Raw genomic sequence first — 22,661 nt, 5'->3', positions numbered from 1 at the left:
GTCTTCCTGCCGAGGCCCGAAAGAAGTGCCTAGGAGTGAAACCCCCCCGTCAATCCAGGTTTGCCCTTCCTTGCTGGAGGCTTCAACGGGAAGTGACGTCACCCGTCTTTCTGCCAATGCCCAGAAAGAGACCGTAAGTGCCTAGGAGTGAACCCCCCCGCCATGCCAGTCCGGCTCTGAGGCTTCAGCGGGAAGTGACGTCACCGGTCCTTCTGCCTCGGCTCAGAAAGAGACCGGAAGTGCCTGGGAATTAATTTCTCCGCTCTGCCCTTCCTCGCCGTAGGCTTCGACAGGAAATACGTCACCGGAAGTTGTCCGACAGTCCGTCAGTCCCCCACTTCCGGAGTGGTTCCCTGCGCCGTTGAGTCCGCCATGGCCGGTGCCCGGGTGTTGGGCGAAAGCGGCGGCGGCGGAGGAGCGGCGGCGGGTGCGGGCGCAGCGGCCATGGACTACTCGGTGCACGAGGCCTGGAACGAGGCCACCAACGTCTACCTGCTGGCGGTGCTGGCCAGCCTGGCCCTGCTGGTCTACGCGCGGAGGTGGGAGTCCCGGGGCTCTGATGGGAGGAGGCGGGGCTCCCCCTCGTTGTAGGGGACCTTTCAGTGGGGCTCAAGCGAGCTTCAGACGAGGGGCCTCCAGGGTGTCAACCCTATTGCTGCATCCATACTCTTTGACACCGCTCTAACGGCCATGGAATTCTGGGATTTGTAGTTTTGTGAGGCACTTAGCCTCCTCACAACAACAGTGTTTATTAATTAGCCACCTGTCTATATCAACAGTGAAATGCCAAATACCAAGATACATACGCAGATAAACCTAACCGCTATCCTAAAACCCATTTAACAATTAACTAAATTAAAACAGACGAAACTTAAAGAAATAATAAATTTGTTTGTTTGTTTGTTTGTTTGTTGGTGCCACAACAAATTACACTCGTCCCTCCAAGTTTGGGGCTTTGATTGATATGTTCTCTCAGAGTAGATTACCGCACCACACTCTTATAGCGCTGCTCTTCCACTTTGACTGCTCTGGCTGCCTCCTGTTGCATTCTGGGATTTGCAGTTTAAAGAGGGGCATTCAGAATTCTCAGCTAGAGAGCTCTTAGGCCTCACTGAACTACAAGCCCCAGAATGCAACAGGAGGCAGCCAGAGCAGTTACAGTGGAATAGCAGCACTATAAAAGTGTAGTACGGTAATGTGGTAGAAATCTCTGTGTCCTCCAGAATGACTCAAAGGGCAGCATCCCAATGTTATCAGGTGTGTCATCTTGAGACCCTTCAGGATCCAGTTGGAGTCCCCCATCTCAATCTTTGATGACAGTTATAGCCAAGATTTGCTTGGAGTGTCTGCCGAAGCCTTTATTTGGCAATCGAAACTTTAAAAAACGCCTAAGACCATTGGAAAACACCTTTTTAATTACAGTTATGAAGTAGCAACAAAAATGATTTCATGGGTTTGGGTCACCACAACATGAGGAACTGTATTAAAGGGTTGCGGCATTAGGAAGGTTGGGAACCACTGCATTACTAGATTCCACATCGTAGGAATATAACTTAAAGGAACATGTGCATCTACAAGTGCCAAAGATTTGTTTTAACATGAAATTACCATACTTTGTTGTTGTGTGCCTTCAAGTTGTTTCCGACTTACAGCAACCCTAAGGCGATCCTTGTCTTGGCAAGATTGGTTCAGAGGACGCTTGCCATTCCCTTCTTCTGAGTCTCAGCGGATGTGACTTGCGCATGATCAACCTGTGGGTTTCATGGCCAAGCTGGAATCAAACTCTGGTCTCCAGCGTCATAGTCCAGCACTTAAACCACTATGCCACACTGGCTCTCTCTATAAACATTTATATGAGGCTTTTGCAAAGTTTCATATACATTATATTGGTCTGTTACAGACTGCCAAAATAAAACTGCATCAGGTCTCTTTGGAGGTATGCTATTTAAATGATGCGTGAGTCCTAAGAGTCCGGAGGTCGCACCAAAGCCACACTCCATTCCTAAGCACCGGAGTGCAGCTTTGGTGCAGCTTCCAGATTCTTAGGATGCACGTATCATTTAAACAGCATACCTCCAAAGAGACCCGAAGCAGCTTTATTTTGGCAGCCTGTAACAGGCCATAGTTTCAGTTCTTACAATAGCCCTGTAAAGTAGGTGAAATTATTATTCCATGTAGGTATATATGTGTGTTATAGAGAGAGAGAAAAGAACTTAAACAGAGACAGAGTCTTACTTTCCCAATTGTTATTGTTGTCTTTTATTTATATAGCATCGTTAATGCCCATGGCACCGTATCAATAAAACAGTCCAAAACAGTGAGCCCTTTCAAAGACATACAGCCTAAGATATCTCTATATACATACACACAAAAAGAAGGAAAGAATAAAATACAATATAAAACTATACAATGTAATTGTAAGGCTGTGTATAATATAGTTGTAAAACAAAATATCCATATAAAATATAAAAAGTACAATATAATCTAAAGCAGTGGTTCCCAACCTTCCTAATGCCGCAACCCTTTAATACAGTTCCTCATTTTGTGATGACCCAAACCCATGAAATTATGTTTGTTGCTACTTCATAACTGTAATTAAATAGGTGTTTTCCAGTGGTCTTAGGCGACCCCCCCATGAAAGGGAAAGGGGTCCCGACCCACAGGTTGGGAACCACTGATCTAAAGCAAAGTGAACAACACGTGTAATTAAAATGATCAAGATTATAAAACAATGTTAAACTAAAATTTAGTTTAATTACAAAATGATAAAAAAAATTAAACTGAGATTTAAAAATAAGGAAGGAAGGGACGGTACATGAATGTTCAGTGAAGCAGTTCAAAGAGTATGGAGCAGGATAACATGATCAAAATGGCGAGGCAAAAAGATGATCTTAGTAGCAGAATGTTGAATGGAAACCAACTAAGGTGAGATGATGGAAGACCAGTCAAAAGAAGATCCCAATAATCGAGGCAGGAAATAACCAAAGCATGAACTAAGGTTTTTGTGGAAGTAGAAAGAAAAGGTTTGATTTTTGTAATGCTGTAAAGAAAAAATTTGACATGATTTCCCAAGGTGATTTAATGAGTTCAGGGAGAGTTAATATTTGAATCGAAGCCTTCTTCTTTTTGTAAAAACTGGTTCTTTTTGCACATTGCTTTTCACATTGAAGGCCTTAGAAGAAAGGGTCGTGTTTGAGAACCAGTAGTTCTGGCAAGCAAGCATAGACTGCACATTCATTCATAGCTTTGCTGTAATTATTCATGGTATAATCTGTAGCATGATATCAGATTCCTAAAGAAACTGAGCTCCGGACATTCGAAGAACACTTGAAGAAGGACTGTGTATGCTTGTCCTGCCATCTAATGCTGGTGCCAATCCCACATTTTTAAACGGTAGGTGCAGGATCTGACTACTGAACATACATGATCAACTGAAAGTACTTAGGTTCTTCCATGCAGCCGAGTGATTCTAGTTACATGAAGGAGCTGGGGTGAATTTGGTTAAATATTATAGACTCTGGCCTGTTACAGGCTGCCAAAATAAAGCTGCTTCGGATCTCTTTGGAGGTATGCTATTTAAATGATGCATGGGTCCTAAGAGTCCAGAGGTCATGCCAAAGCCACACTCTATACCAGAGTGCAGCTTTGGTGCAGCTTCCGGATTCTTAGGATGCATGCATCATTTAAACAGCATATCTCCAAAGAGACCCAAAGCAGCTTTATTTTGGCAGTCTGTAACAGGCCTCTGATTTAGGATCTTCTGTCCAATGCGTGAAGGCTTGAGGACAAGCTGGCAGGGAGTGTGGTGTTGTGGAGAAACTTGGGGGTGTCAGAAATTGGGGGGGGGGTTGTTCTTTGAATATGTATAGCCTGATTTCAGAAGAACCAAATCTTGGTGCTGCCATCTGCTGCCTAAATGCACTGGAACTAATTGTTTTGCTGTGGTCTAGTATACACTTGTCAGAAAGGCTTAGTCCTGTTCCAGTTCTATCGTACCATAATTTGGACTCCCATTTATTGGTGATTCCACTTACAAGCAGAAAGGAATATTAGATCCAGTTTTATATTACTTATTTTGTCTTTTGAATTTCAGAAATAAAAGGAAGATCATGAGGATATTTACACTACCTCCAACCGTTGATATACCAACTGAACCAAACTTTTATGACAGTGTGAAAAAGGTTCGTCTGCGACAGCAGTTAGAAATGTATTCTATTGGTAAGTATACATTTGCTGTTTTGATGTCTCTTAAGGGCTGGACATGATGCATATTCCTACTTTATTTTAATTGCAATTTATTGCAATAAATAATTATTTTTAGACTAGACTCTTTGCAATAGCTGAAGCCAAAGTTGCCACTAAGTAGCATCAATCCTTTCTTGTCTTATTTTCTCAGCACTAAATATAGGTAATGAGGGTGACAAATTCCATTAGGTGTTCCAGGGTCATGCTCTGATTTATTGTACAGGTGAATCTTGACACATACTTTACCTCAATACACAGTAGGCTGCAAAATTGGCCCGAATTTCAATGTCAAACAAACATATAATAGTGTATATAGCTTATCCTTTTTCTTCTCCTATTCTTAGTTCATGGTGTGTGAGGCAGTGTTCCTTTTTTATTACAGTCTGCTAGGAAAAGTGTTCCAGTCAGCCTTGGTCAGGACTGGAAGCTCTACAAGCTGAGGATATGCAACCAACTGTTGTAATATATAATGCTTCTGTTTAGGATTTCAGCCATGTGCCTCTCAGGACATGCTCTTCCACCACCTCTCCCCCAAGATTTCTAATCTTTTCTCCCAACAGACACTTGATGTTCTGTGGTTACTGAGCATGCTTAGAGCTCATTGGATTGGAGTGGGATTATTTTTTTTTGTCCCGGAGGGTCACCCCTGCAAGACATTTTGGTACTTCTGCCTGCCTGCTGATGCCAATCTTGTGAAGGTGTCATTTGATTGTGTAGGCTGACACTTAAAATAATAGGCTTGCCATTAGTATAATAGTATTAAAACATGCATAATCCATAGGGAAGGCCTCTGTGCTTTCCAAACAGCAAGCTCTCAATTTAATATGATTGCTATAAGAGGGATATTTGCTAGATGAACATATTGTTTTTCCCCCAGACCAAACACTGTAAACTTAAAATAAGTAAATAAAGGGGTTCTTGATATTCTAACAACATGTAAGTTGCAATAGAACTGTGTATTATGCTTCTGGTTAAATTGCCAGTTTTTACTCTGGACAGGCCAAAGGCAATGTACAAATTGAAGACTACAGGATTATTCTGTTCCTCTATGTAGATGTGATTTATTGTATTCGCCTTTCACTCTTGGTTTGCTTCTGTTCTATATTCCTCTTCTTACACCTCAATATATTTTAAATGCATTTATTTTTCTAGCCAGGAAATATGACCAACAGCAGCAACCACAGAAACAGGCTGATAGTGTACAGCTTTTGGTGGAATGAAGTCTTGAATCTATGAAGTGGAGAGACAGTGCTGAAGATGACAGACAATTTGGGATGTAGTCAGTTTCAGTGCAACATTATAGATATATAGACTTTTCCATTGTGTACAATGTTTCTGAAAGATGGGCCCTGTGTAAATGTACAATGAATTTTGTCTGGAACCTGAAAAACTGGTGTAGCTAACAAATAGGGGAGCTGTCTTCCAGTTTGTAATGCAAATGATTTCCAGTCAGAGACATAGATTACAGGAACATGAAGATGCTCAGTTGGGATTCTGCAGCTGTTGCTTGTAAACTCAAGATGGATACAAGAAGTATGTGGTACCTGATTTGTAACAAAGCTATCAATCAATAAACTGCTTGGTGTTGTCAATGAAAGGACATCTTATGCTGGGACTACCATATGTTTTATGCTACCATATGTTTTGTTTGCAAAATACACATCTACTACTCCACCCCAGTGCTGGCGTTTATCACTAGTCTGTACAGCCAGTAAGTTGACCTCACGTAGAAGTTGAGGGCAAGTTTTGGGGCCCAAACTATGAATAATGCTGAGGATCATTCTGCAGAGAGGGTCCCAGCTGGCCATGGCTGTGACTGGCACCTGCACCACCATTTTCCCACCCAGGCAATCATGAAGGCAGGCCTTTCACCACTATTCACAGAAGGGGATGGTATCTTTTTTATAAGAATTAATACTGTGCCTTAACTTTCAAAAAAAGGAACTATCCCCTTCTCTGAGTAAAGCAGTGAAAGGCAAGCACTTAGACCATCCCAAGAGAACCTAAAAGAAGCACCATGCCCCTTTACTGTCAGTGCTCCTTTGGGGGGAGGCTCCAAAGAGGCACCATTACCACCATTTTCCCATCCAGACATTCAAAAAATTCAGAAGTAACACCGTGGTGGAGAGTGTAGAGGGAGTTTGTGCTACTTTTAGGTTCTTCAGGATGGATTAGGCTCTCGGCTTTTGCCACTTGAAGAGGGGCATGGATCCTATAAAAAAATAATAATAAATTATTTCTCTCCTGCTTTTCTGTTAGCAAACAATCCAAGCAGCTTACAAATAAAACCAGTTCGATATACAATACATGGTAATACATATCACATCCCCAACTGCCCCTCTTAAACACGATTAAACACACTGAAATTAAAATCAGTCTATTAAAATAATACTAACAGTCACAATAATTTTACAAAAAGATTGGGTGAGGTATCATATATAGAATGTGATGGGAGGTTTATCTGGCTGAGGGATTCTATTTGGGGAAGGCCTTTTTGAAAAGGTTAAGCTACAGTACTTGCATTGACTCCTAGATAAGTTGACCCAAGCTTTTTGATGTTTTGATTAAAACTTCTAGACGTATACATGAGTAGATATACCACAGATGAACATGTTGGAATGTGTGCTTCGTCTTTTGACTAAGTAAACACTGGCATGTAGGCAAAAAGCATAGCTGTGAGTAACATGTTCATTTGACATAGCCCATTCTCTCAGTCAATTAAACCCAGTGCTTACATAATTATCAGATCCCAGTTTAAATTTGTGCATTTAAAGGGCTCTACAGACTTCCCGAAAGGAGTGGCTTTCAGCAACCGCACACCTTGGCCCCAATTCAGTGCTTTGCTGCTCCAAAAAGAAGCAGCAAAATGCCGCTCTTTTTTAGAACAGCAAAAAGTTGCCCTTGCTGCCACGGCGGTGGCTTTTTGCTCATTCATTGGCGCAGTTACGAAGAAACGGCGTGACACCACCTGCTGTCTGGTCAGGTGTGCAGCATGACACTTGCATTGGGGTGGAGTTGGGGTATGTGACGTGTGGTCACTACGCTCCCACTCCACCCCGATGCCACGTTTTATCGCCGATCTGTACAGCCAGTAAATCTTTCCATCATATTCTTAACTGTATTTTTTTAAAAAAGCAGAATACACTTGTCCCTCTACATTTGTGGCTTTGACTTTTGCAGATTTGATTATTCATGGATTTTATTAATATGTCCTCTAGGAATATCTAGGTACTCCAGTGCAACTCTATGGTCAAACTTTAACCAAAATCAGCTCAGTATGTGAAACATTGTAAAAACTGTTGTTTATATAAAGTTTTATTGTTGTTCAAAAAAGATTCATCTGGAATCAATACTTGCCATGCTACTAACAATTCAAAACGTATTTTGAGGGTAAGGTGACAGTCACAAAGAAGTGTCAGGATGACAAATTAATAAGAAAAATAGTGTTAAAAATACAAGTGTCCGTGACTATTAAGTGGCAGCAGTGGGATGAAAAGGCCCAGGGTGCTGTCGTTGAAGAAACTTAGTGATGGAGAATAAATTGGTCTTGACTGTTCTCTCAGGTAAAAACATAGGCCCCATACACACTGCCAAAATAAAGCTGCTTCGGGTCACTTTGGAGGTATGCTGTTTAAATGATGCATGCATCCTAAGAGTCCGGAAGCTGTGCCAAAGCTGCGCTCTAGTCCTTAGGACTGGATCATGGCTTTGGAGTGGCTTCCAGACACTTAGGTCTCATGCATCATTTAAACAGCATACCTCCAAAGTGACCCGAAGCAGCTTTATTTTGGCAGTCTGTATGGGGCCATAGTGTTTTTGTTATTGGCAAGTTTTCCACATTCATGGGGGTCCTGTGCCCCGAACCCCAGTAAATGTGGAGGGACAAGTGTACTTCCAGTTAAGGTTAGATGGGACCTTTGAACTCAGTGGAACCAAGCATTTTAAAGTCTTAAATACCTTACCTGGGTCTGTGCATTCAGATTAATGATAACTAAAATAAATTTAAAATGTCTTGAGACAGCCCAATTTAGTACAGTTGTACTAAGGTTGTAATTTTCTGGCAAGGGCATTTTGCTTCTCGGTTTCTAAATGGCACTTTAATAGATAGAAGGTTACAAAACAGGATATATTGTCCTAGTATAAGGCAATATTGCCATGAAAACTCCAGGACACTCATTTGGGTCGCCATAAATTGGAAACGTCTTGAAGGCACACAACAGCAACAGGACAGTATTCCCATTCTTAATGTTTACTGATAGAACTGCTTATAAACAGGTAAAGACCAGCGGTGGTCAGTTATACCCTTATCTAGCTTACAAATACCTCAGACCAAACTGATAGTGAGATTATCCAGTGGCTGGGCAATAGAACTACACTTGTCCCTCCCTTTCCATGGACTTGGAGTCCGCAGTCTTGCTCTTTGTGGGAGGGACAAGTGGGGAAGGAAAATGGAGGTGCACCCCCTTGCGCATGCCATTATTTTCAATGGGACTTGAATATTTGCGAGTCGCCATTTTCATGGGGGGGGATCTGGAACGGATCCCCCACGAATTGGGAGGTGCTGCTGTATATGTATGCAAGTGCTCATAAACGTTTGAAGAAATATGAAAATGGGTTTGATTTGGACATTATGTATTCAATAATATTTGAATTAAATTATAATGCTAGAATAGAGAGGCAAATGGATCAGTTCTGCTTACTCTTAAATTTCAAGTTCTTATACACTTCATGCTCTTGCTTTTTTTGATTTGCACTATTATATTCAAGGTATTGTGGGGAAGATGGTGTTCAAATATATGGGCACAGCAAGAATTATTGATTTTTCAAGAGATTCTTGTGCGATTTTAGGATGCTCTGGGTGCAGTTGTGAAGTCACAGTTCTAACTGGAAAGCTGTCTGTCAGCCAGATAGGAGTAGAAATACAGGGGTTCACTCTTGCCATTGATTTTTATTTTACCATGTAATGATTACTTTTAGGGATTAGTTGTTGATAGCCTAAAATTTAGCACAGGACAGAGCACTTAGCTCTGAGGAATATTTCCCACTTGCATTATTTGAGTCTTGAGGGAAACCAGTAAGACTTGGGTAGTTAAGTGTTGCTGCTTGCATTGTATTGGTACAGGCTTTTTTTTTTTAAAGATAAAGCAGTTGTTCCAACATCTAAGTTTATTGGTGCATCATTTTTGCACATTTTTGCTGCAGCAACCTCTGTGATCATGTAATAACTGCCAAAGAGAAGACAAGCGATGCATGTGTCTGAAGAATGACTTTGCATCCATTTACTGCTTGACTTTTTCTTTATGAATTTAGGCTTTTGTAATATATTTTTCTAGAAGAATGAAGTTCTTATTTTCTCTGTATTGCCAAAACTACTTACAAATGTCTAGAGTTTTTTTAACTGCATTTGTGCTGCTTGTAAAATGCTTCCATGATCCTTGTGTATGAAATATTAGTTTTATTTTAAACCCTAGTGAAATTCATGTAAAGCTGGTTCTCTTTGAAATGTCTTTTTTTCAGGGATTGTTATATTATTGTTGTGTGTCAGCAAGCTGTTTGCAATGTTATGGCAATACTAAGGCAGGTCTTTTACACGGGGTTTTTTGGCAATTTTTTTTCAGAATGCCATCTTCTAAGGCTGTGAGAGTGTGATTTCTCCAAAGTCACCCAGTGGGTTTCCATGGCCAAGTGGAGATTTGAACCCTGTCCCCCACAGTCATTGTCCAACTCTCAAATCACTAAAGGACACCGGTTCTTGTGGAGGTATAAATATAAATTTATTACAACAAAGTAGTATAAATATATTTTTTATTTCAGTACAACAGTATTCATTTTATTTTCCTAGATGATACATAGAATAGTGGTGAATTTCATCATTTCATTAAAACAAACCTTATTAACAATACTGTATTGCAGCTGTAGTGATGGGCGCCTCCTTTGTTTTGAATAGGGAAGGTTTGGGCCAGGCTTAGTAGATTGCTTGGGAAAAGTCATATATAAGATATATGTGGGGCAGGGGTTTAAGTTGTTTTAAAGAACAATATCCATCTGAGGAAAGGAAGGGGTTTGGACAAACAACAAAGGAAGCAACAACCACACTCTTACTGATCTATGTGAGTTGCTCAGTGAATAGAACAATCAGATGCGAAGCTGTTGATGCAGGCTTGGGAAAGCACAATGAAGTAACTTTTTCAGTGGTTATCCCCTGACAATTATGTCAGAGGCAAAAGGGAAGTAGCAGGCAGGACTGGAAGAAACATTAAGACAGCACATGCCTTTAACTACTGAGCTGCAAGACTGGGAAACTATTGAGTATTTGCATTTGAAATACTGATTTTAAATGTAAAACCTAATTATTTTTACAGATGAAAGAATAGCATCTATGATCCTACTTTTTTGGAGGGAGGGAGGGAGGGAGGAGTATAACTATGCTGAAGTTCTCAACCAGTTAAGTGGAAAAAAGGCATCCTCAGCCCACTATGCCAACCTAGGGGCCATTCAGAGTACCTTTTGTACCAAATTGTAACCGGGATTAAAAGTGGGAAGTTCCCATTGGCACCGGTTTAAACACATCAGAATTTGGGTCTTGCACACCTGATCCAGAGGTTTTTCCAAAAGTGGATTATTTCCAGTTTCTTTTAGGAAAACCCTTTTCTTCTCTGCTGCCAGCAAATGTGAACTTGGCCCTGGTCATGATCGGGTCAAGTTCAGGGGAGGGATTTAGGTCAGAGGGAGGGCAGTGGGCAGAACATGCCTCCCTCTCACACCGGTTGCATTGCAAGTGGCATTTTTTAGCTGTACAAGTGTCCTTCAACCTTATACTGGGAAGTTCCTGATTGTTCAGGCATTTACCATTAGAGTCCAGCTTGATGTATTTCATGAGCTTGTGGACATATCAGGGACATCACAGTGGGGATGCATGTAAATCAATGGGGCCAGGCTTCCCTCCCTCTCTCCTGTGCTTCTTCTCTAGGCTGAAGGTCAGTCATCTATGTAGGTAGGCCCAGCCCAATAGCTGAAATGGTAGTCGGACTCCCAGCAAAAAGTGTCAGTGTAGTTGAAGAGGCTGATGCTGGGTTGGTGCTAAAGGAGGTAGTTGTTTATGGAGGACTCTTCATGAAACAAGGTCCAAGTCTGGTGGGGTAGCCATGGCAAGGGAGCCTCATAGGGTTGGAAGTCTGTGCTGTAGAAAAGAAGGGTCTGGGTCCACCCATGGAGCCTCACCTGTCAGTTCCTTGTGGTCAAACAGGAGCTGCATGGACAGTTGATGCTCTCTGTCTCACCAGAAAAGTGAAGAAAAATGCTCCCACTTCATAACAACAAGATGGGCAGTTCTTTGTTGCCATGGGTATCTGCTGCCAGGGCCACAGAAGGAAGGGACTACAGCAGCAGCCATTCTTAGCAACCCCATATGGGACTCTGCAGGCTGGAAAAAGAAGCTTCCCACTGCTGCCTCATCGGACACTCCTAGGGGAAACTCTGCAGCCCTACCACCATCCCATACCAGTGAGTCAGCCTGTTTGCTCCTCTTGAGATGAGCCAGACTTGCACCACCTTTTCTGTCAAGGTCTGAGGAGGGCCCATGCCTTTCTCTGTCTTGTAAGGCCAAGACAGGCAGCACCCAGCAGCAAAGGAGGGCCAAAGATGAGAAAACCCGCAGAAGAAACATCATGTTATTTTCTTTGTCTCCATCCCTGCAGGAACCACTGCCTCAGGGACGTAGCCAGGATTTTAGGAAAGGAGGGAGGTCCAGACTAAGTGCCACCATTATATTGAGGCTTGGGTGCGGCAGCGCAGCAGCACACATCATTCATTTTTCTAACGGAAGGGACCCCAAGAACCCCCCCCCCCTTGGCTACGTCCCTGACTTCCTGCTTCTCTTTGCAGGTGCCCAAGCTAACAGTTTTGCAGATTTTCTAGGCAGGTACAATTGGCTTTGGACTTCTGGGGATCTCTTCACTGGATGCGTCAAGATGGAAAGTCTAGTGAACAGTAGTGCAGCATCTCAGTGACCATTTTAAGTCTCATTTTCTGCAAGAGAGAACACGGTGTTCTTTTTCTTGGGTCCTGCAATGGGAGAGAGGTGAAGCAAACAAAATCAAGCAGTAGTGAGCAGGATTGCCTGACCATAGATAGATAGATAGATAGATCAGAAATCGAGAGAGAAAAGATGGACATATGGAGCAGAAAATGAAAACTGGAGCCATGGCAAAATGGGATTGCTGGACTAATTGTTTAAAAATCAGTGTCTTCCCTCACTAATAAAGATAATCTTACTAAACGATCTTGTTTGTTCAGAAACAGTTCTTACATAAGCTATTGGGCTTAAAGTTCTAACTATGATCAGAATTTGTACCTTTCCCCTCCAAGGCATTTACATTTGCTGTAAAATGCACATAATAATGACTTGTTGCACATAAACCAGAAAATAGACATGCCTGGATCATTCCTTGGCTGCTCAGCAAAACACCTTATGACTAACAGTTTCAGTAATATCACCACAACAGCTAATATAAAAAGATAGCTTATAGCACCTTTGGGACTAACTGATTGAAAGAAGTCGTAGAATAAGCTTTTGTAAACTTGATCCACTTTCTCATGTTTGCTACAAGATCCCTTTGCATACTAATATTCCAGACCAACACAGCTATGTCTCTGAATTCTATACAAAAGATAAGATAAACAGTTATTAATTCTGAAATAGTTAATCAAAGCAGCAAGACCGTTATCCAAGGGTATCCCAATGAACTTCAGGATGGTCACTTTGACACAACCATTCTTCTTTGCTACCAAGGCTGCATCTGCACTGAAGAAATAATCCATTTTGACACTACTAATTGCTGTGGTGCTAGTGTCACAACAAACTAAAATTCCATAGCATTGTGCCATGGCAGTTAAAGTGGTGTCAAACCAGAATATTTCTGCAGTGCGGGTGCAGCCCAACTTTCCTTTAACCATAATATATGAGGTACAAAAGCAACCAATGGAGTTAGGAATATACACCACATAGTAAGCTTTTAATTGTATGAACTTGGCAGTAAACTCCTCAGAGCAGTTACTGTAATGCAAGGATAGGAAACTTTTGACCCTTCTGAGGTTTTCACCTTTAACTCTAGTATGGCCAACAGCAAAGGATTTGCGGGTGCTGTAGTCCAAAACATCTGGATGGCCAGAGCTTCCGTGTGTGTGTGTGTGTGTGTTGTGTACCTTCAAGTCCTTTCCAACTTATGGCAGCCTTAAGGCGAACCTATCAGGGGTTTTTCTTAGGAAGGTTTGTTCAGAGGAGGTTTGCCATTGCCTTCCACTGAGGCTGAGAGAGAGTGAGTTGCCCAAGATGGGTTTACATGGCAGAACCGGGATTTGAACCCTGGTCTCCAGACTTGTAATCCAACACTCACACTACTATTCCATGCTGACTCCAGGGCTTCCTTACCATTCCTGGAATTTATTACTCCTGGAATGCTGTAAAAATGACCCTACACAGCCTTGCCACAAACAACAGATGATGGAAAGTTTGGAACCTCCCTGCCTCACATAAATAAGAACATGAAAGACTCTCTACATAACCTACATTCCCTGAGCACAACTGGCAATCAGGAAGCCCCTTGTTTGAATCTCCCTTCTGATTTTGTGGTCTTGTGGAAGTCACACTCTCTCAGCCCCAGAAGAAGAAAACCCCTATGATAGGGTTGCCATAAATCAGACATAATTTGAAGGCACACAAAAACAATAAAAAGGATTTTGTAGCATCTTTGAGACTGAGTGAAAGGTATTGTAGCATAAGCTACAGCAAGGCAAGAAGCTGTCTGTGCAAGAAAAACAACAAAGAATCTTGTGGCAACTTAAAGATTCTATTATTATTACTATTATTGGATGGGTGAATTGTAATTGTTCAGGTAAGTAAACTGAAAAACAAAAAGAACATTTGGATAATCATTTTTCTACTCCAGAAAATGGTCCCTGATCCTGGCTCAGATCTTGGTGGCCTTTAATAAACAGCAGTTGGGTATGCAGAGAGATCTTGTAGCACCTTTAAGACTAAGGATGTTTCCATACGGGGAAAACTGGAAGGTTATCCCAGGGTGAATGCATGGGGTTTCATGTTCTTTCACATGAAATCATCAAACAGACATCAAATGCAATCCAGAGTCAATCATGGTGTTTCATGTTCTTTCACATGAGGTTATCATACGACATCAAATGGAATCCAGGCCCTATCCAAATGCAATGCTGAGTAATCCCAGAAATGGGTAAATTTGCTGAACTACCGAATTTAAAAAGCCTGTTGCAATGCGAATGTACAGTCAATTTGCATTTGGTTTGGTGTGGAATGAGTTTGTGGATCACCCCTGGGTTCCCTTTGATTCCCATAATCCTCCTCCTCCCTGCGGGCGGCTGAAACTGTTGTAACTTTAGTGGGGAAGAGGTTACTTTTAAAACTTTTTGTAGGGAAGACTGTGGACTTTTGTAAGGAAGAGTGCCTCCGAGAAGGCACTGATGATCAGAAGGGTCCGGCTCACCCGTCTGGGCTCCTCCGAGGATGGCGGTGGCACCATGATCAGCTTTCCTCCCCAGATATTGGCATCAGCACCCTCCCCTGCCATTGGCAGTGTGGCTCTCCAGAGCTGGCAAGAACCTCCTGGCCACCAATAACACCACCACCTCCTCCTCTGCCACAGCCTCAGCAGCTCCAGCACCTCTGGCCAAGCAGCCATAGTGCTGCCAAGGAGGCCCTGCCAAGGAAGACGCTGCATGGGGGGACCCTGTGCAGGAGGCCTTCACCCAGTGTTGCTAGTCCTCCAAAGCAGCCTCGGTCAAGCAGGGCACTGACCCACTGCTGCCCACGTCGCCTGGCTCCCCTTCCCAGCCCAGCTGCAGTCACACTCCATCAGCTGGAGGGATGAGGAGGAGCAGGAGAAGGCAGCAGAGGGCCAAGGAGAAATCTGACGAGACTCCCCGCTGCCATGGATTTGGGGGTATCTTGCCGAACCCAAAGACAGCCACCCTGTGGAAATGACAGCTGGAGCATGCACAAAAAAAGTATTTTTAGGGTGGCAATGAGGATTTGTCCGTCCCTATTTGAAGATACAATGTGAAATGGGCCCACTTCAAAGTGGATTTACATTCTTGCTGCGAGTGTGTATGATAACCATTCGCAAATGGACTTGCTTCTCCGCGATGCCAGCACTTTAGCCATTTTCATGATGGGGGCACATAGGCCCCCATGTGAAAAAGTCCTAACTTAGCAATGTATAAAGGAATTGTAGTATAAACATCCATAATCTTTGTCTGCTACCTCAGTTGCATTCAGTGAACTGGTATCCAGGAAGGACCTTTTGCATCAGACTGAATAGCCATAGAAATACAAAACATGTGGGTATGGCCATGAGGTAATGTCTCTGAATTCTGTCTGTATGAAAGAAGCAGGGAGGCCCCATAGACAAGGGAGCGGCAGTGCAGGATAAACAACATTCATGTGGCAACTTATCATGTGGCAAGTTTAAAAAATTCCATTATTCTTGGGTGGGTGAGGAAATCATCCAGGTGAGGGAACTGAAAAATGGAAAGAACATAATTATTTTCCTCCTTAAAATGGCACTTCATCCTGGCTCAGATCTTGGTGGCCATTAATAAACAGCAGTTGGGTTGTAAGTGCTTACAGTGATGATCTGGTTAACAACTGTTTAAAAAGGCTTTGTTGCTATTAAAGCCCCAGGAGGTGGCTTTCCTCTTGAGTTCTTTTGGAATCTTTCTGAGAGATTCTTTCATTGAAGAGAGACCACTCTGAGTTCAGAGAAAAGTTTGTTCCAAAATACTTATATATCCCCACTCAGATTTTTGGATATTGCCATTTCTGGAACCAGATTTGTGTCTCTATATTCTTTCAATAATGAAAAAGGCTATTTTCCCTTCTTAGAATGCAGTGGCACAACACTGGCAAATGATAGTGTACTGTGTACATCCCACAGGAAAACAATCAAGTGTATGAAACACAGGTGCTATGGGTGACAAATACTAGATCATACAATAATTATTCCTGGAGTCGATATGCAGCCATCTGTATCTGCAACAGGGCTTGATTCCTCCCTCTATCTCTTATGGGACATGTAAGTCAGATGTTCAGAGAGCCAGTGTGGTGTAGATGTTTGAGCATTGGACTATGACTCTGGAGATCAGAATGTGATTCCCTGAACAGCCATGGAAACCCACTGGGTGACTGGGCAAGTCACACACTCTCAGCCCCAGTAAACCTTCTGGGTTCACCATAGTGTTGCCATGAGTCGAAAATGACTTGAAGGCACACAACAACAAAGATGTTGAAGTTGGGCAGCCCCTGAGAGGACCACAGTATCACTGTGCTGCATCCCCCTTCCATCATCTTCTTGTTGTTAATTCAATTTGGCTCACACAGAGAGGGAATTAACACTGTCTATCCTATGTGGACACATGTTGGAGAGGGGGTGTCAGACACCCCCATGTTGGGGACAAGGTGTCAGGGGGTGTGAGAGGGAAGTATCACTGTCCAAACTGTGGTAAGTTATAGATTATCAGCTCTGTTTTCATGGTTTTATGGAGGAACTATAGGTGACATCATGAGATACTCTGCTGTTTTAAACTTCTGGGTTAGTCATCTCGTGTATTATTACTGAGTAATAGGTTGGCCATATTGATCTTCATATTGATTTTTACATAGTTGGGTAGGTATTGTACTCTGAGAAATGTCTGACTTCAATCCTTGTATTGTGTGTGACAGGTAGTTGTATTGTTGGGTTTGATATAGACTAGGAACATGTGGTCCTCCTATATGCTTGTGGATTGCAACTCCCATTGGACCTAGTCAGCATAGCCAGTGGTGAGAATTGTATCCAAGAACATCTAGAGTACAGTACCACATATTCCCCATTCCTTCTGTAGACAATGGATTTCATTGTATGTTCTGTCTGGAAATACATACATATGTATATCAGTCTGCAGATTTCTGATATAAAGTGGTGCTTATGTGTCCAATGTATAATCACACTGCAGTGTCCAGAAAGTGAACCTGTTGTGTGAACTGGTCTATATTCAGGTTGGCTGAGCTGTAGAAATTATTGAAATCATAGAGTAGGGCCTCTTATTAGTCCATAACATAAATTTGTCATAAACGTATCTCCATCTGGCTTAGTCCCAACTGCTAGTGAGTGCCTTCCCTCAAGGTTTTAACTGCAGTTGTTGTTGCTACAGAGAGAAGAACAGCAACAAAGCACACTTCCATCTTAGCTCAAGCCAAGTTGCTGCAAGCTACCCTTCTCCTTCTATCAATTGCAACTGCACAAGGGCTGCAATAACTCGTTCCAGTTGAGTTGAGCAACAGGATGAAGCCAGCTGTACATGTGGTAGCCTGCATACTAAAGGAAAGCACATGAAAAATCAGCCAAATGCTTGGACAACATCTTGGAAAGGGATTTTATCATCTGCTGAGCCACAGTGTAGTTGTGAAGAGAGCAAGGAGCAGCAGAAGATACCTCTACTTCCTTTTTTGACCTGCCAGCTTGCAGCAGATATTCTGAAAGTTACCTCAACTGTTCTATTTAGATTGATTTGTAATACACTGTAAAGTTCTACCCATTTAATATCGCTTTAACTATTATGGCTTCATCCACTAGAATTCTGGAATATGTTTTGGCAGCCCTACACTATAGTTCAGGGAGTTTATGGGGATTCACTTAATAATTCTCTGTTACTCACTAAAGTACAGATCCCAGAATCCAATAGGATGGAGTTATTATTGTTAAAGTGGTATCAAACTTCTATAATTGGGTAGTTTAGGCACACTAAGCATGGAGGGTAGGGGCTAGCATAGTATGAGTACCTATCTTGTAAGCTGCTCTGGATGTTATTTTTGCTAAGGAAGAGGGTATACATGTTATAAAAATAAATGAATCTCAGGTGGAAAAGAAACTTCTAGGGACATCAGGTGAGAAAATTGTTCCACGTCAGCCATGTGGTTGTGGGGCCCTGTATATACCTGTAGCAGTGCCATTGGATAATATATTTGTGCTGTTACACAGACAAAGCAATTGTTTTAATATGCACGGTTTCTGGTTTGATTGGGGTTTTGCTCTTTTTTAATGTGTGGAAGAAGGTAGAAATATCTGTTTCAATATATCTTTCATAACCCCAAGTGTCATAAAGCAAAAGTCTTGTAAAGCTATATTCATGAGCGTGATAAGGATTTTCATCATTATTATGTATGCGTGTAAATGTGCCTTCAAGTCAACTGTCAACATATGGCAACCCCATAAATGTTGTCATTTTCTTAGGAAAGTTTTCTTAGACAAGTTTTCTTAGCAGTGGTTTTGACAGTTCCTTCCTCTGAAATATAGCCCTCAGCACCTAGTATTCATTGACAATGTCTTATCCAAGTACTAACCAGAGCTGATCCTGCTTTTCTTCTAAGATCAGACAGATAATGTCTTTAGGGTATATAGGCAGCTCAAAAGTATAATATCATATAATATAAAAAATAATACATCCAACTTCATTTTATCTATAAGAATACTAACAGTAGCAAGACAGTGGAGGAGGAATGGAGAGATGGGTACTTAAGAAGTAAACTTAATAGTTTAAAAACATCTTGTTACTGTTTTGTTCAGTATTAAAATTAGGAAAAAATAATTTTAAAAGGCACTCTGTATTCAATATATTTCTTATATATTTAGCCTGAAAAAACCGTTGTGGTTGTTGTGTGCTTTTGCGTCATTTCCGAGTTACAGCAAACCTAAGGTGACCCAATGACAGGGTTTTCTTGGCAAAATTTATTCAGAAGGTTTTGCCTTTGCCTCCCTCTTAGGTTGAGAGAGTGTGACTTGTCCAGAGTCACTCATTGGGTTTACATGGCAGAGCTGGGATTCGACTCCTGGTCTCCAGAGTTACAGTCCAATGCTCAAACCACTACACCATGCTAGCTGAAACTATTGTCATTACCATTTCCCCCAAAATTCAGCAGTAAAGGTAAACATATCTGACAGGGTTTTCATTTTGTACATGCTCTGAGGTATAGTGATATTTTCAGGCTTTTTACTGACTCAAAGAACGGCATTAAATTATCAGGGAAAAAGTACAGTAGGTCCATGTGCCAAATCTAGGTGCCATAACTCTTTATAATGTTGAGAGTGCTTGAGAAGTGGGATCTCTTCTCAATGGGTAGTTTTTTTCATCCTCAAAACCACTTTGTTCCAACAGCACTCTGAGATTGGTAGAAAGCTCCATAGAGAGATCAGCTGGGGAAAAATAGTTTGGGAGAAAGTGAAAATGGAAAATCTTTTAGAAAACTTAGGCCTGTTACAGACTGCCAAAATAAAGCTGCTTCGGGTCTCTTTGGAGGTATGCTGTTTAAATGTGTAAGGAGTGCCAGAGTCATGGGTCCTAAGAGTCTGGAGGTCACGCCAAAGCCACACTCCATTCCTAAGCACTGGAGTGCAGCTTTGGTGCAGCTTCCGGATTCTTAGGATGCATGCATCATTTAAACAGCTACCCCCAAAGAGACCCGAAGCAGCTTTATTTTGGCAGTCTGTAACAGGCCTGTAACAGGCCATACTGTACTTTAAATGGTGCTGTGTTTGGTTATATGCCACGTTAATCTAACTTGACTACTTAATAAGACACATTAGTCCGAAATATCCTGTATCAAAGCTTGCCAAGTTTTCTAATTTCTGAGGTTCCTTGGATTCTCCTTTCAGTCACTTCTACCCATCCATTTTGACCAAGCAGGTGGAGACGACAAAGACATATTTCTCTGGCACTCCTTACACAAAACAAGAACTCTGAGCAATTTTTATTTGGCACAAACTATAGATTAATCCTAGAGTGGTGAAACAGGAACGAATAAAGGCACATTATATGTAATTATACCTTTCTCAGCCACAATAGTATGTTGTTATAAGTAGTCCTAGGCTTGAAAAACAGCAATCAAACTAAATTCTAAAGAAGCAAATTAAACATCAATTCCCATGAGTTTTCAGAGATCTTAAACATTTCAGATATAATACTTCTAAGAACAATATACTGTACTATTTTCCAAATACAACGTATGTTTTGTCACTACCTTCAGCTTGAATCATAAGCTCCCTGAAAGAAAGTCTCAATCACTAAGAGCAGAGCTTTACAAGAAGTCTTTATTTCTTGGGTATATTGGGTACTGGAAAATTCCCAGGGTACTGCAAAGACAGAAACATTTTAAAAAGCAAATAAAGATAAATCCTTGTGTCAACATGACTTTCTGTGAAAGATGTGTTATACCAGTTCAGTATACATGATTTTTTTTTGGAGGAAGAGTAAGTTATATCTTGCAGATAAAGGATAAATACCAGTTAGATGTAATACATCATTAAATCACACTAAACACATCATAATGTTATGGGAACCACTGTACACAAAGCCCTCCATTTCTTTCACACACGTTATTTGAAACAGTAAATTGGAATCTTAATTCAAGAAAATTATAGCCGAATAAGGCTTCATTTTTGGTCAGCAAGGTTCCATAATCCATTATGCCAAGAGAACATTGGTCTTCCCAAGGGAGACACAAGAAGAAATAATTAATGTGGTTTTCTGTATCTAGAATCACTGTTTTCCTTGCAGCCCTGAGAACATCCACATGAAATCATTTCTCTAGTATCGCAGGGACAATATATAGCAATACAACTTAAAAACAAACAAAGGCCTGTTACAGACAGGCCAAAATAAAGTTGCTTCGGTTCTCTTTGGAGGTATGCTGTTTAAATGATGCATGCATCCTAAGAATCTGGAAGCTGCACCAAAGCTGCACTCCAGTGCTTAGGAATGGAGTGTGGCTTTGGCGCGACCTCCGGACTCTTAGGACCCATGCATCATTTAAAGAGCATACCTCCAAAGAGACCCGAAGCAGCTTTATTTTGGCAGTCTGTAACAGGCCTAAGAATTATATAGCACACACATACCCAAGAGGCAAGCTTTATCCTTCTGAGGGATAGTGAATATTCATTGAAACAAATAAATAACAATCAAAGTGTAGGAAATGTTTAAACAGTGGAGATGTTTTACGAAAGATTAACTGGACATATATTTTACCACTTCTGAGACTTTGGCATCCAAATGAAGGAGTTCCTTATACTTGAAACTTAGAAAATTTGTAGTGATGGTCATTGCATTAGATGGCTGTAGCATCAGAAAAATTAATGGAGGCCGGATCCCACTATGAGCCATCATGTGTGATGTAGAAACTATATGCTTTTGAATGCAAGTTGTGTGGAGGCATAAACCATGAAAGCTTTATGTTCTTATGCTCTGCTTATGAACCTCTCATAAATGGCTACCATTAAAAACAGCCTATTGGACTAGAGGGGCTTCTGGCTTTAGTATCCAGCAAGGCTCTTCTTAATTTCAAGACTCAGTTACTGATGATGCACCAGTATGCAAGAATTGCTGTACTGGCATATGAATTTGTAATATGGGAATCCATGCCAACAAAAAGCAGAAGAGGAATTAAAAATCAAGGTGAGTAGTAGACATGTTTGATAAAATAATGCTTCAAAGCATACTGAGAGTGAAAATGATACCAACTTGCATGTAGATAGTTACCTGCAATTAAAGAGTATTTTTTGTTTGGACGTTATCACACTAAGGCCAATGCAGCAGCAATCGAGGGATAAAAAGAAAAAGAAACAATAGTGCTTTAGTGCTTTACATTTTCATACTTTCATGTTTTTTCACAAAAATGCAAGTCAAAAACCCTAGAATTGTGCTATTTGCAGACATGTCAAGTGATAAAATCAATGTAAAATAGGAAATCATCGTTTTGCACATGCACCGTTTCCATTTTAAATTTCCGGGGCTGGCCAATGTGAAGCCATTTAAACTTTAAATAGCCCTGCTGCTGCCTGCAGCTGCTTCTTGTTCATACAAAAAAAGTTTCCCAACTGGTCCTCTAGCCATTTAAACTGTAAATAACCCTGGTTGCTGCCCACAGCCGCTTGTAAATCCTGGCTGGTCCTGTAGCCGTTTAAAGTTTAGCCCTGCTCCTTCAAAATGCCCAGACTGCTTCCCCATTATCGCAAATGAAGCGCAATTGCCTTTCACACACTCACAAGTGCGCTTCAATTGCAGTATTGCCAAAGCTATTCATGGGATATGCTGTGAATGGTTTGCTCCTCTTCAGTTGATGGTTCTTCTCAGGAGAAGTCCAGATTTTGCATGACGTTGTCTGAAAATCTTCCCCACGACTGTGTGATTATCTCTGGATTTTACCTTTTCCTCCCCCCCATGTGATAATGTCTTTTGTTTCACTAAGGCTTCAGCCACACTGCAAGAATAATCCAGTTTGACACCACTTCAACTGTCATGGCTCAGTGCTATGGAATTCAGGGAAATGTGGTTTTGTGAGACTTTTAGCCTTCTCT

General features: G+C 41.5%; 1 protein-coding gene and 1 pseudogene across 1 annotated transcript; one reads left to right on the top strand and one right to left on the bottom strand.

Annotated features, from left to right (window-relative positions):
- Window positions 1–251: 251 nt before the first annotated feature.
- On the top strand, window positions 252–5,852 carry SMIM19 (small integral membrane protein 19). Its single transcript, XM_042475372.1, has 3 exons — window positions 252–539; window positions 4,094–4,218; window positions 5,398–5,852. The coding sequence occupies exons 1-3, from the start codon at window positions 373–375 to the stop codon at window positions 5,463–5,465; spliced, it is 360 nt and encodes a 119-aa protein (XP_042331306.1). The 5' UTR covers window positions 252–372; the 3' UTR covers window positions 5,466–5,852.
- Window positions 5,853–10,111: 4,259 nt separating this feature from the next.
- On the bottom strand, window positions 10,112–20,463 carry LOC121934666 (annotated as a pseudogene).
- Between the last annotated feature and the right edge of the window lie 2,198 nt (window positions 20,464–22,661).

This window comes from Sceloporus undulatus, chromosome 6 (genome assembly GCF_019175285.1).
Source record: "Sceloporus undulatus isolate JIND9_A2432 ecotype Alabama chromosome 6, SceUnd_v1.1, whole genome shotgun sequence".
Classification (NCBI taxonomy): domain Eukaryota; kingdom Metazoa; phylum Chordata; class Lepidosauria; order Squamata; family Phrynosomatidae; genus Sceloporus; species Sceloporus undulatus.
This window is presented reverse-complemented; position numbering and strand designations above follow the sequence as displayed.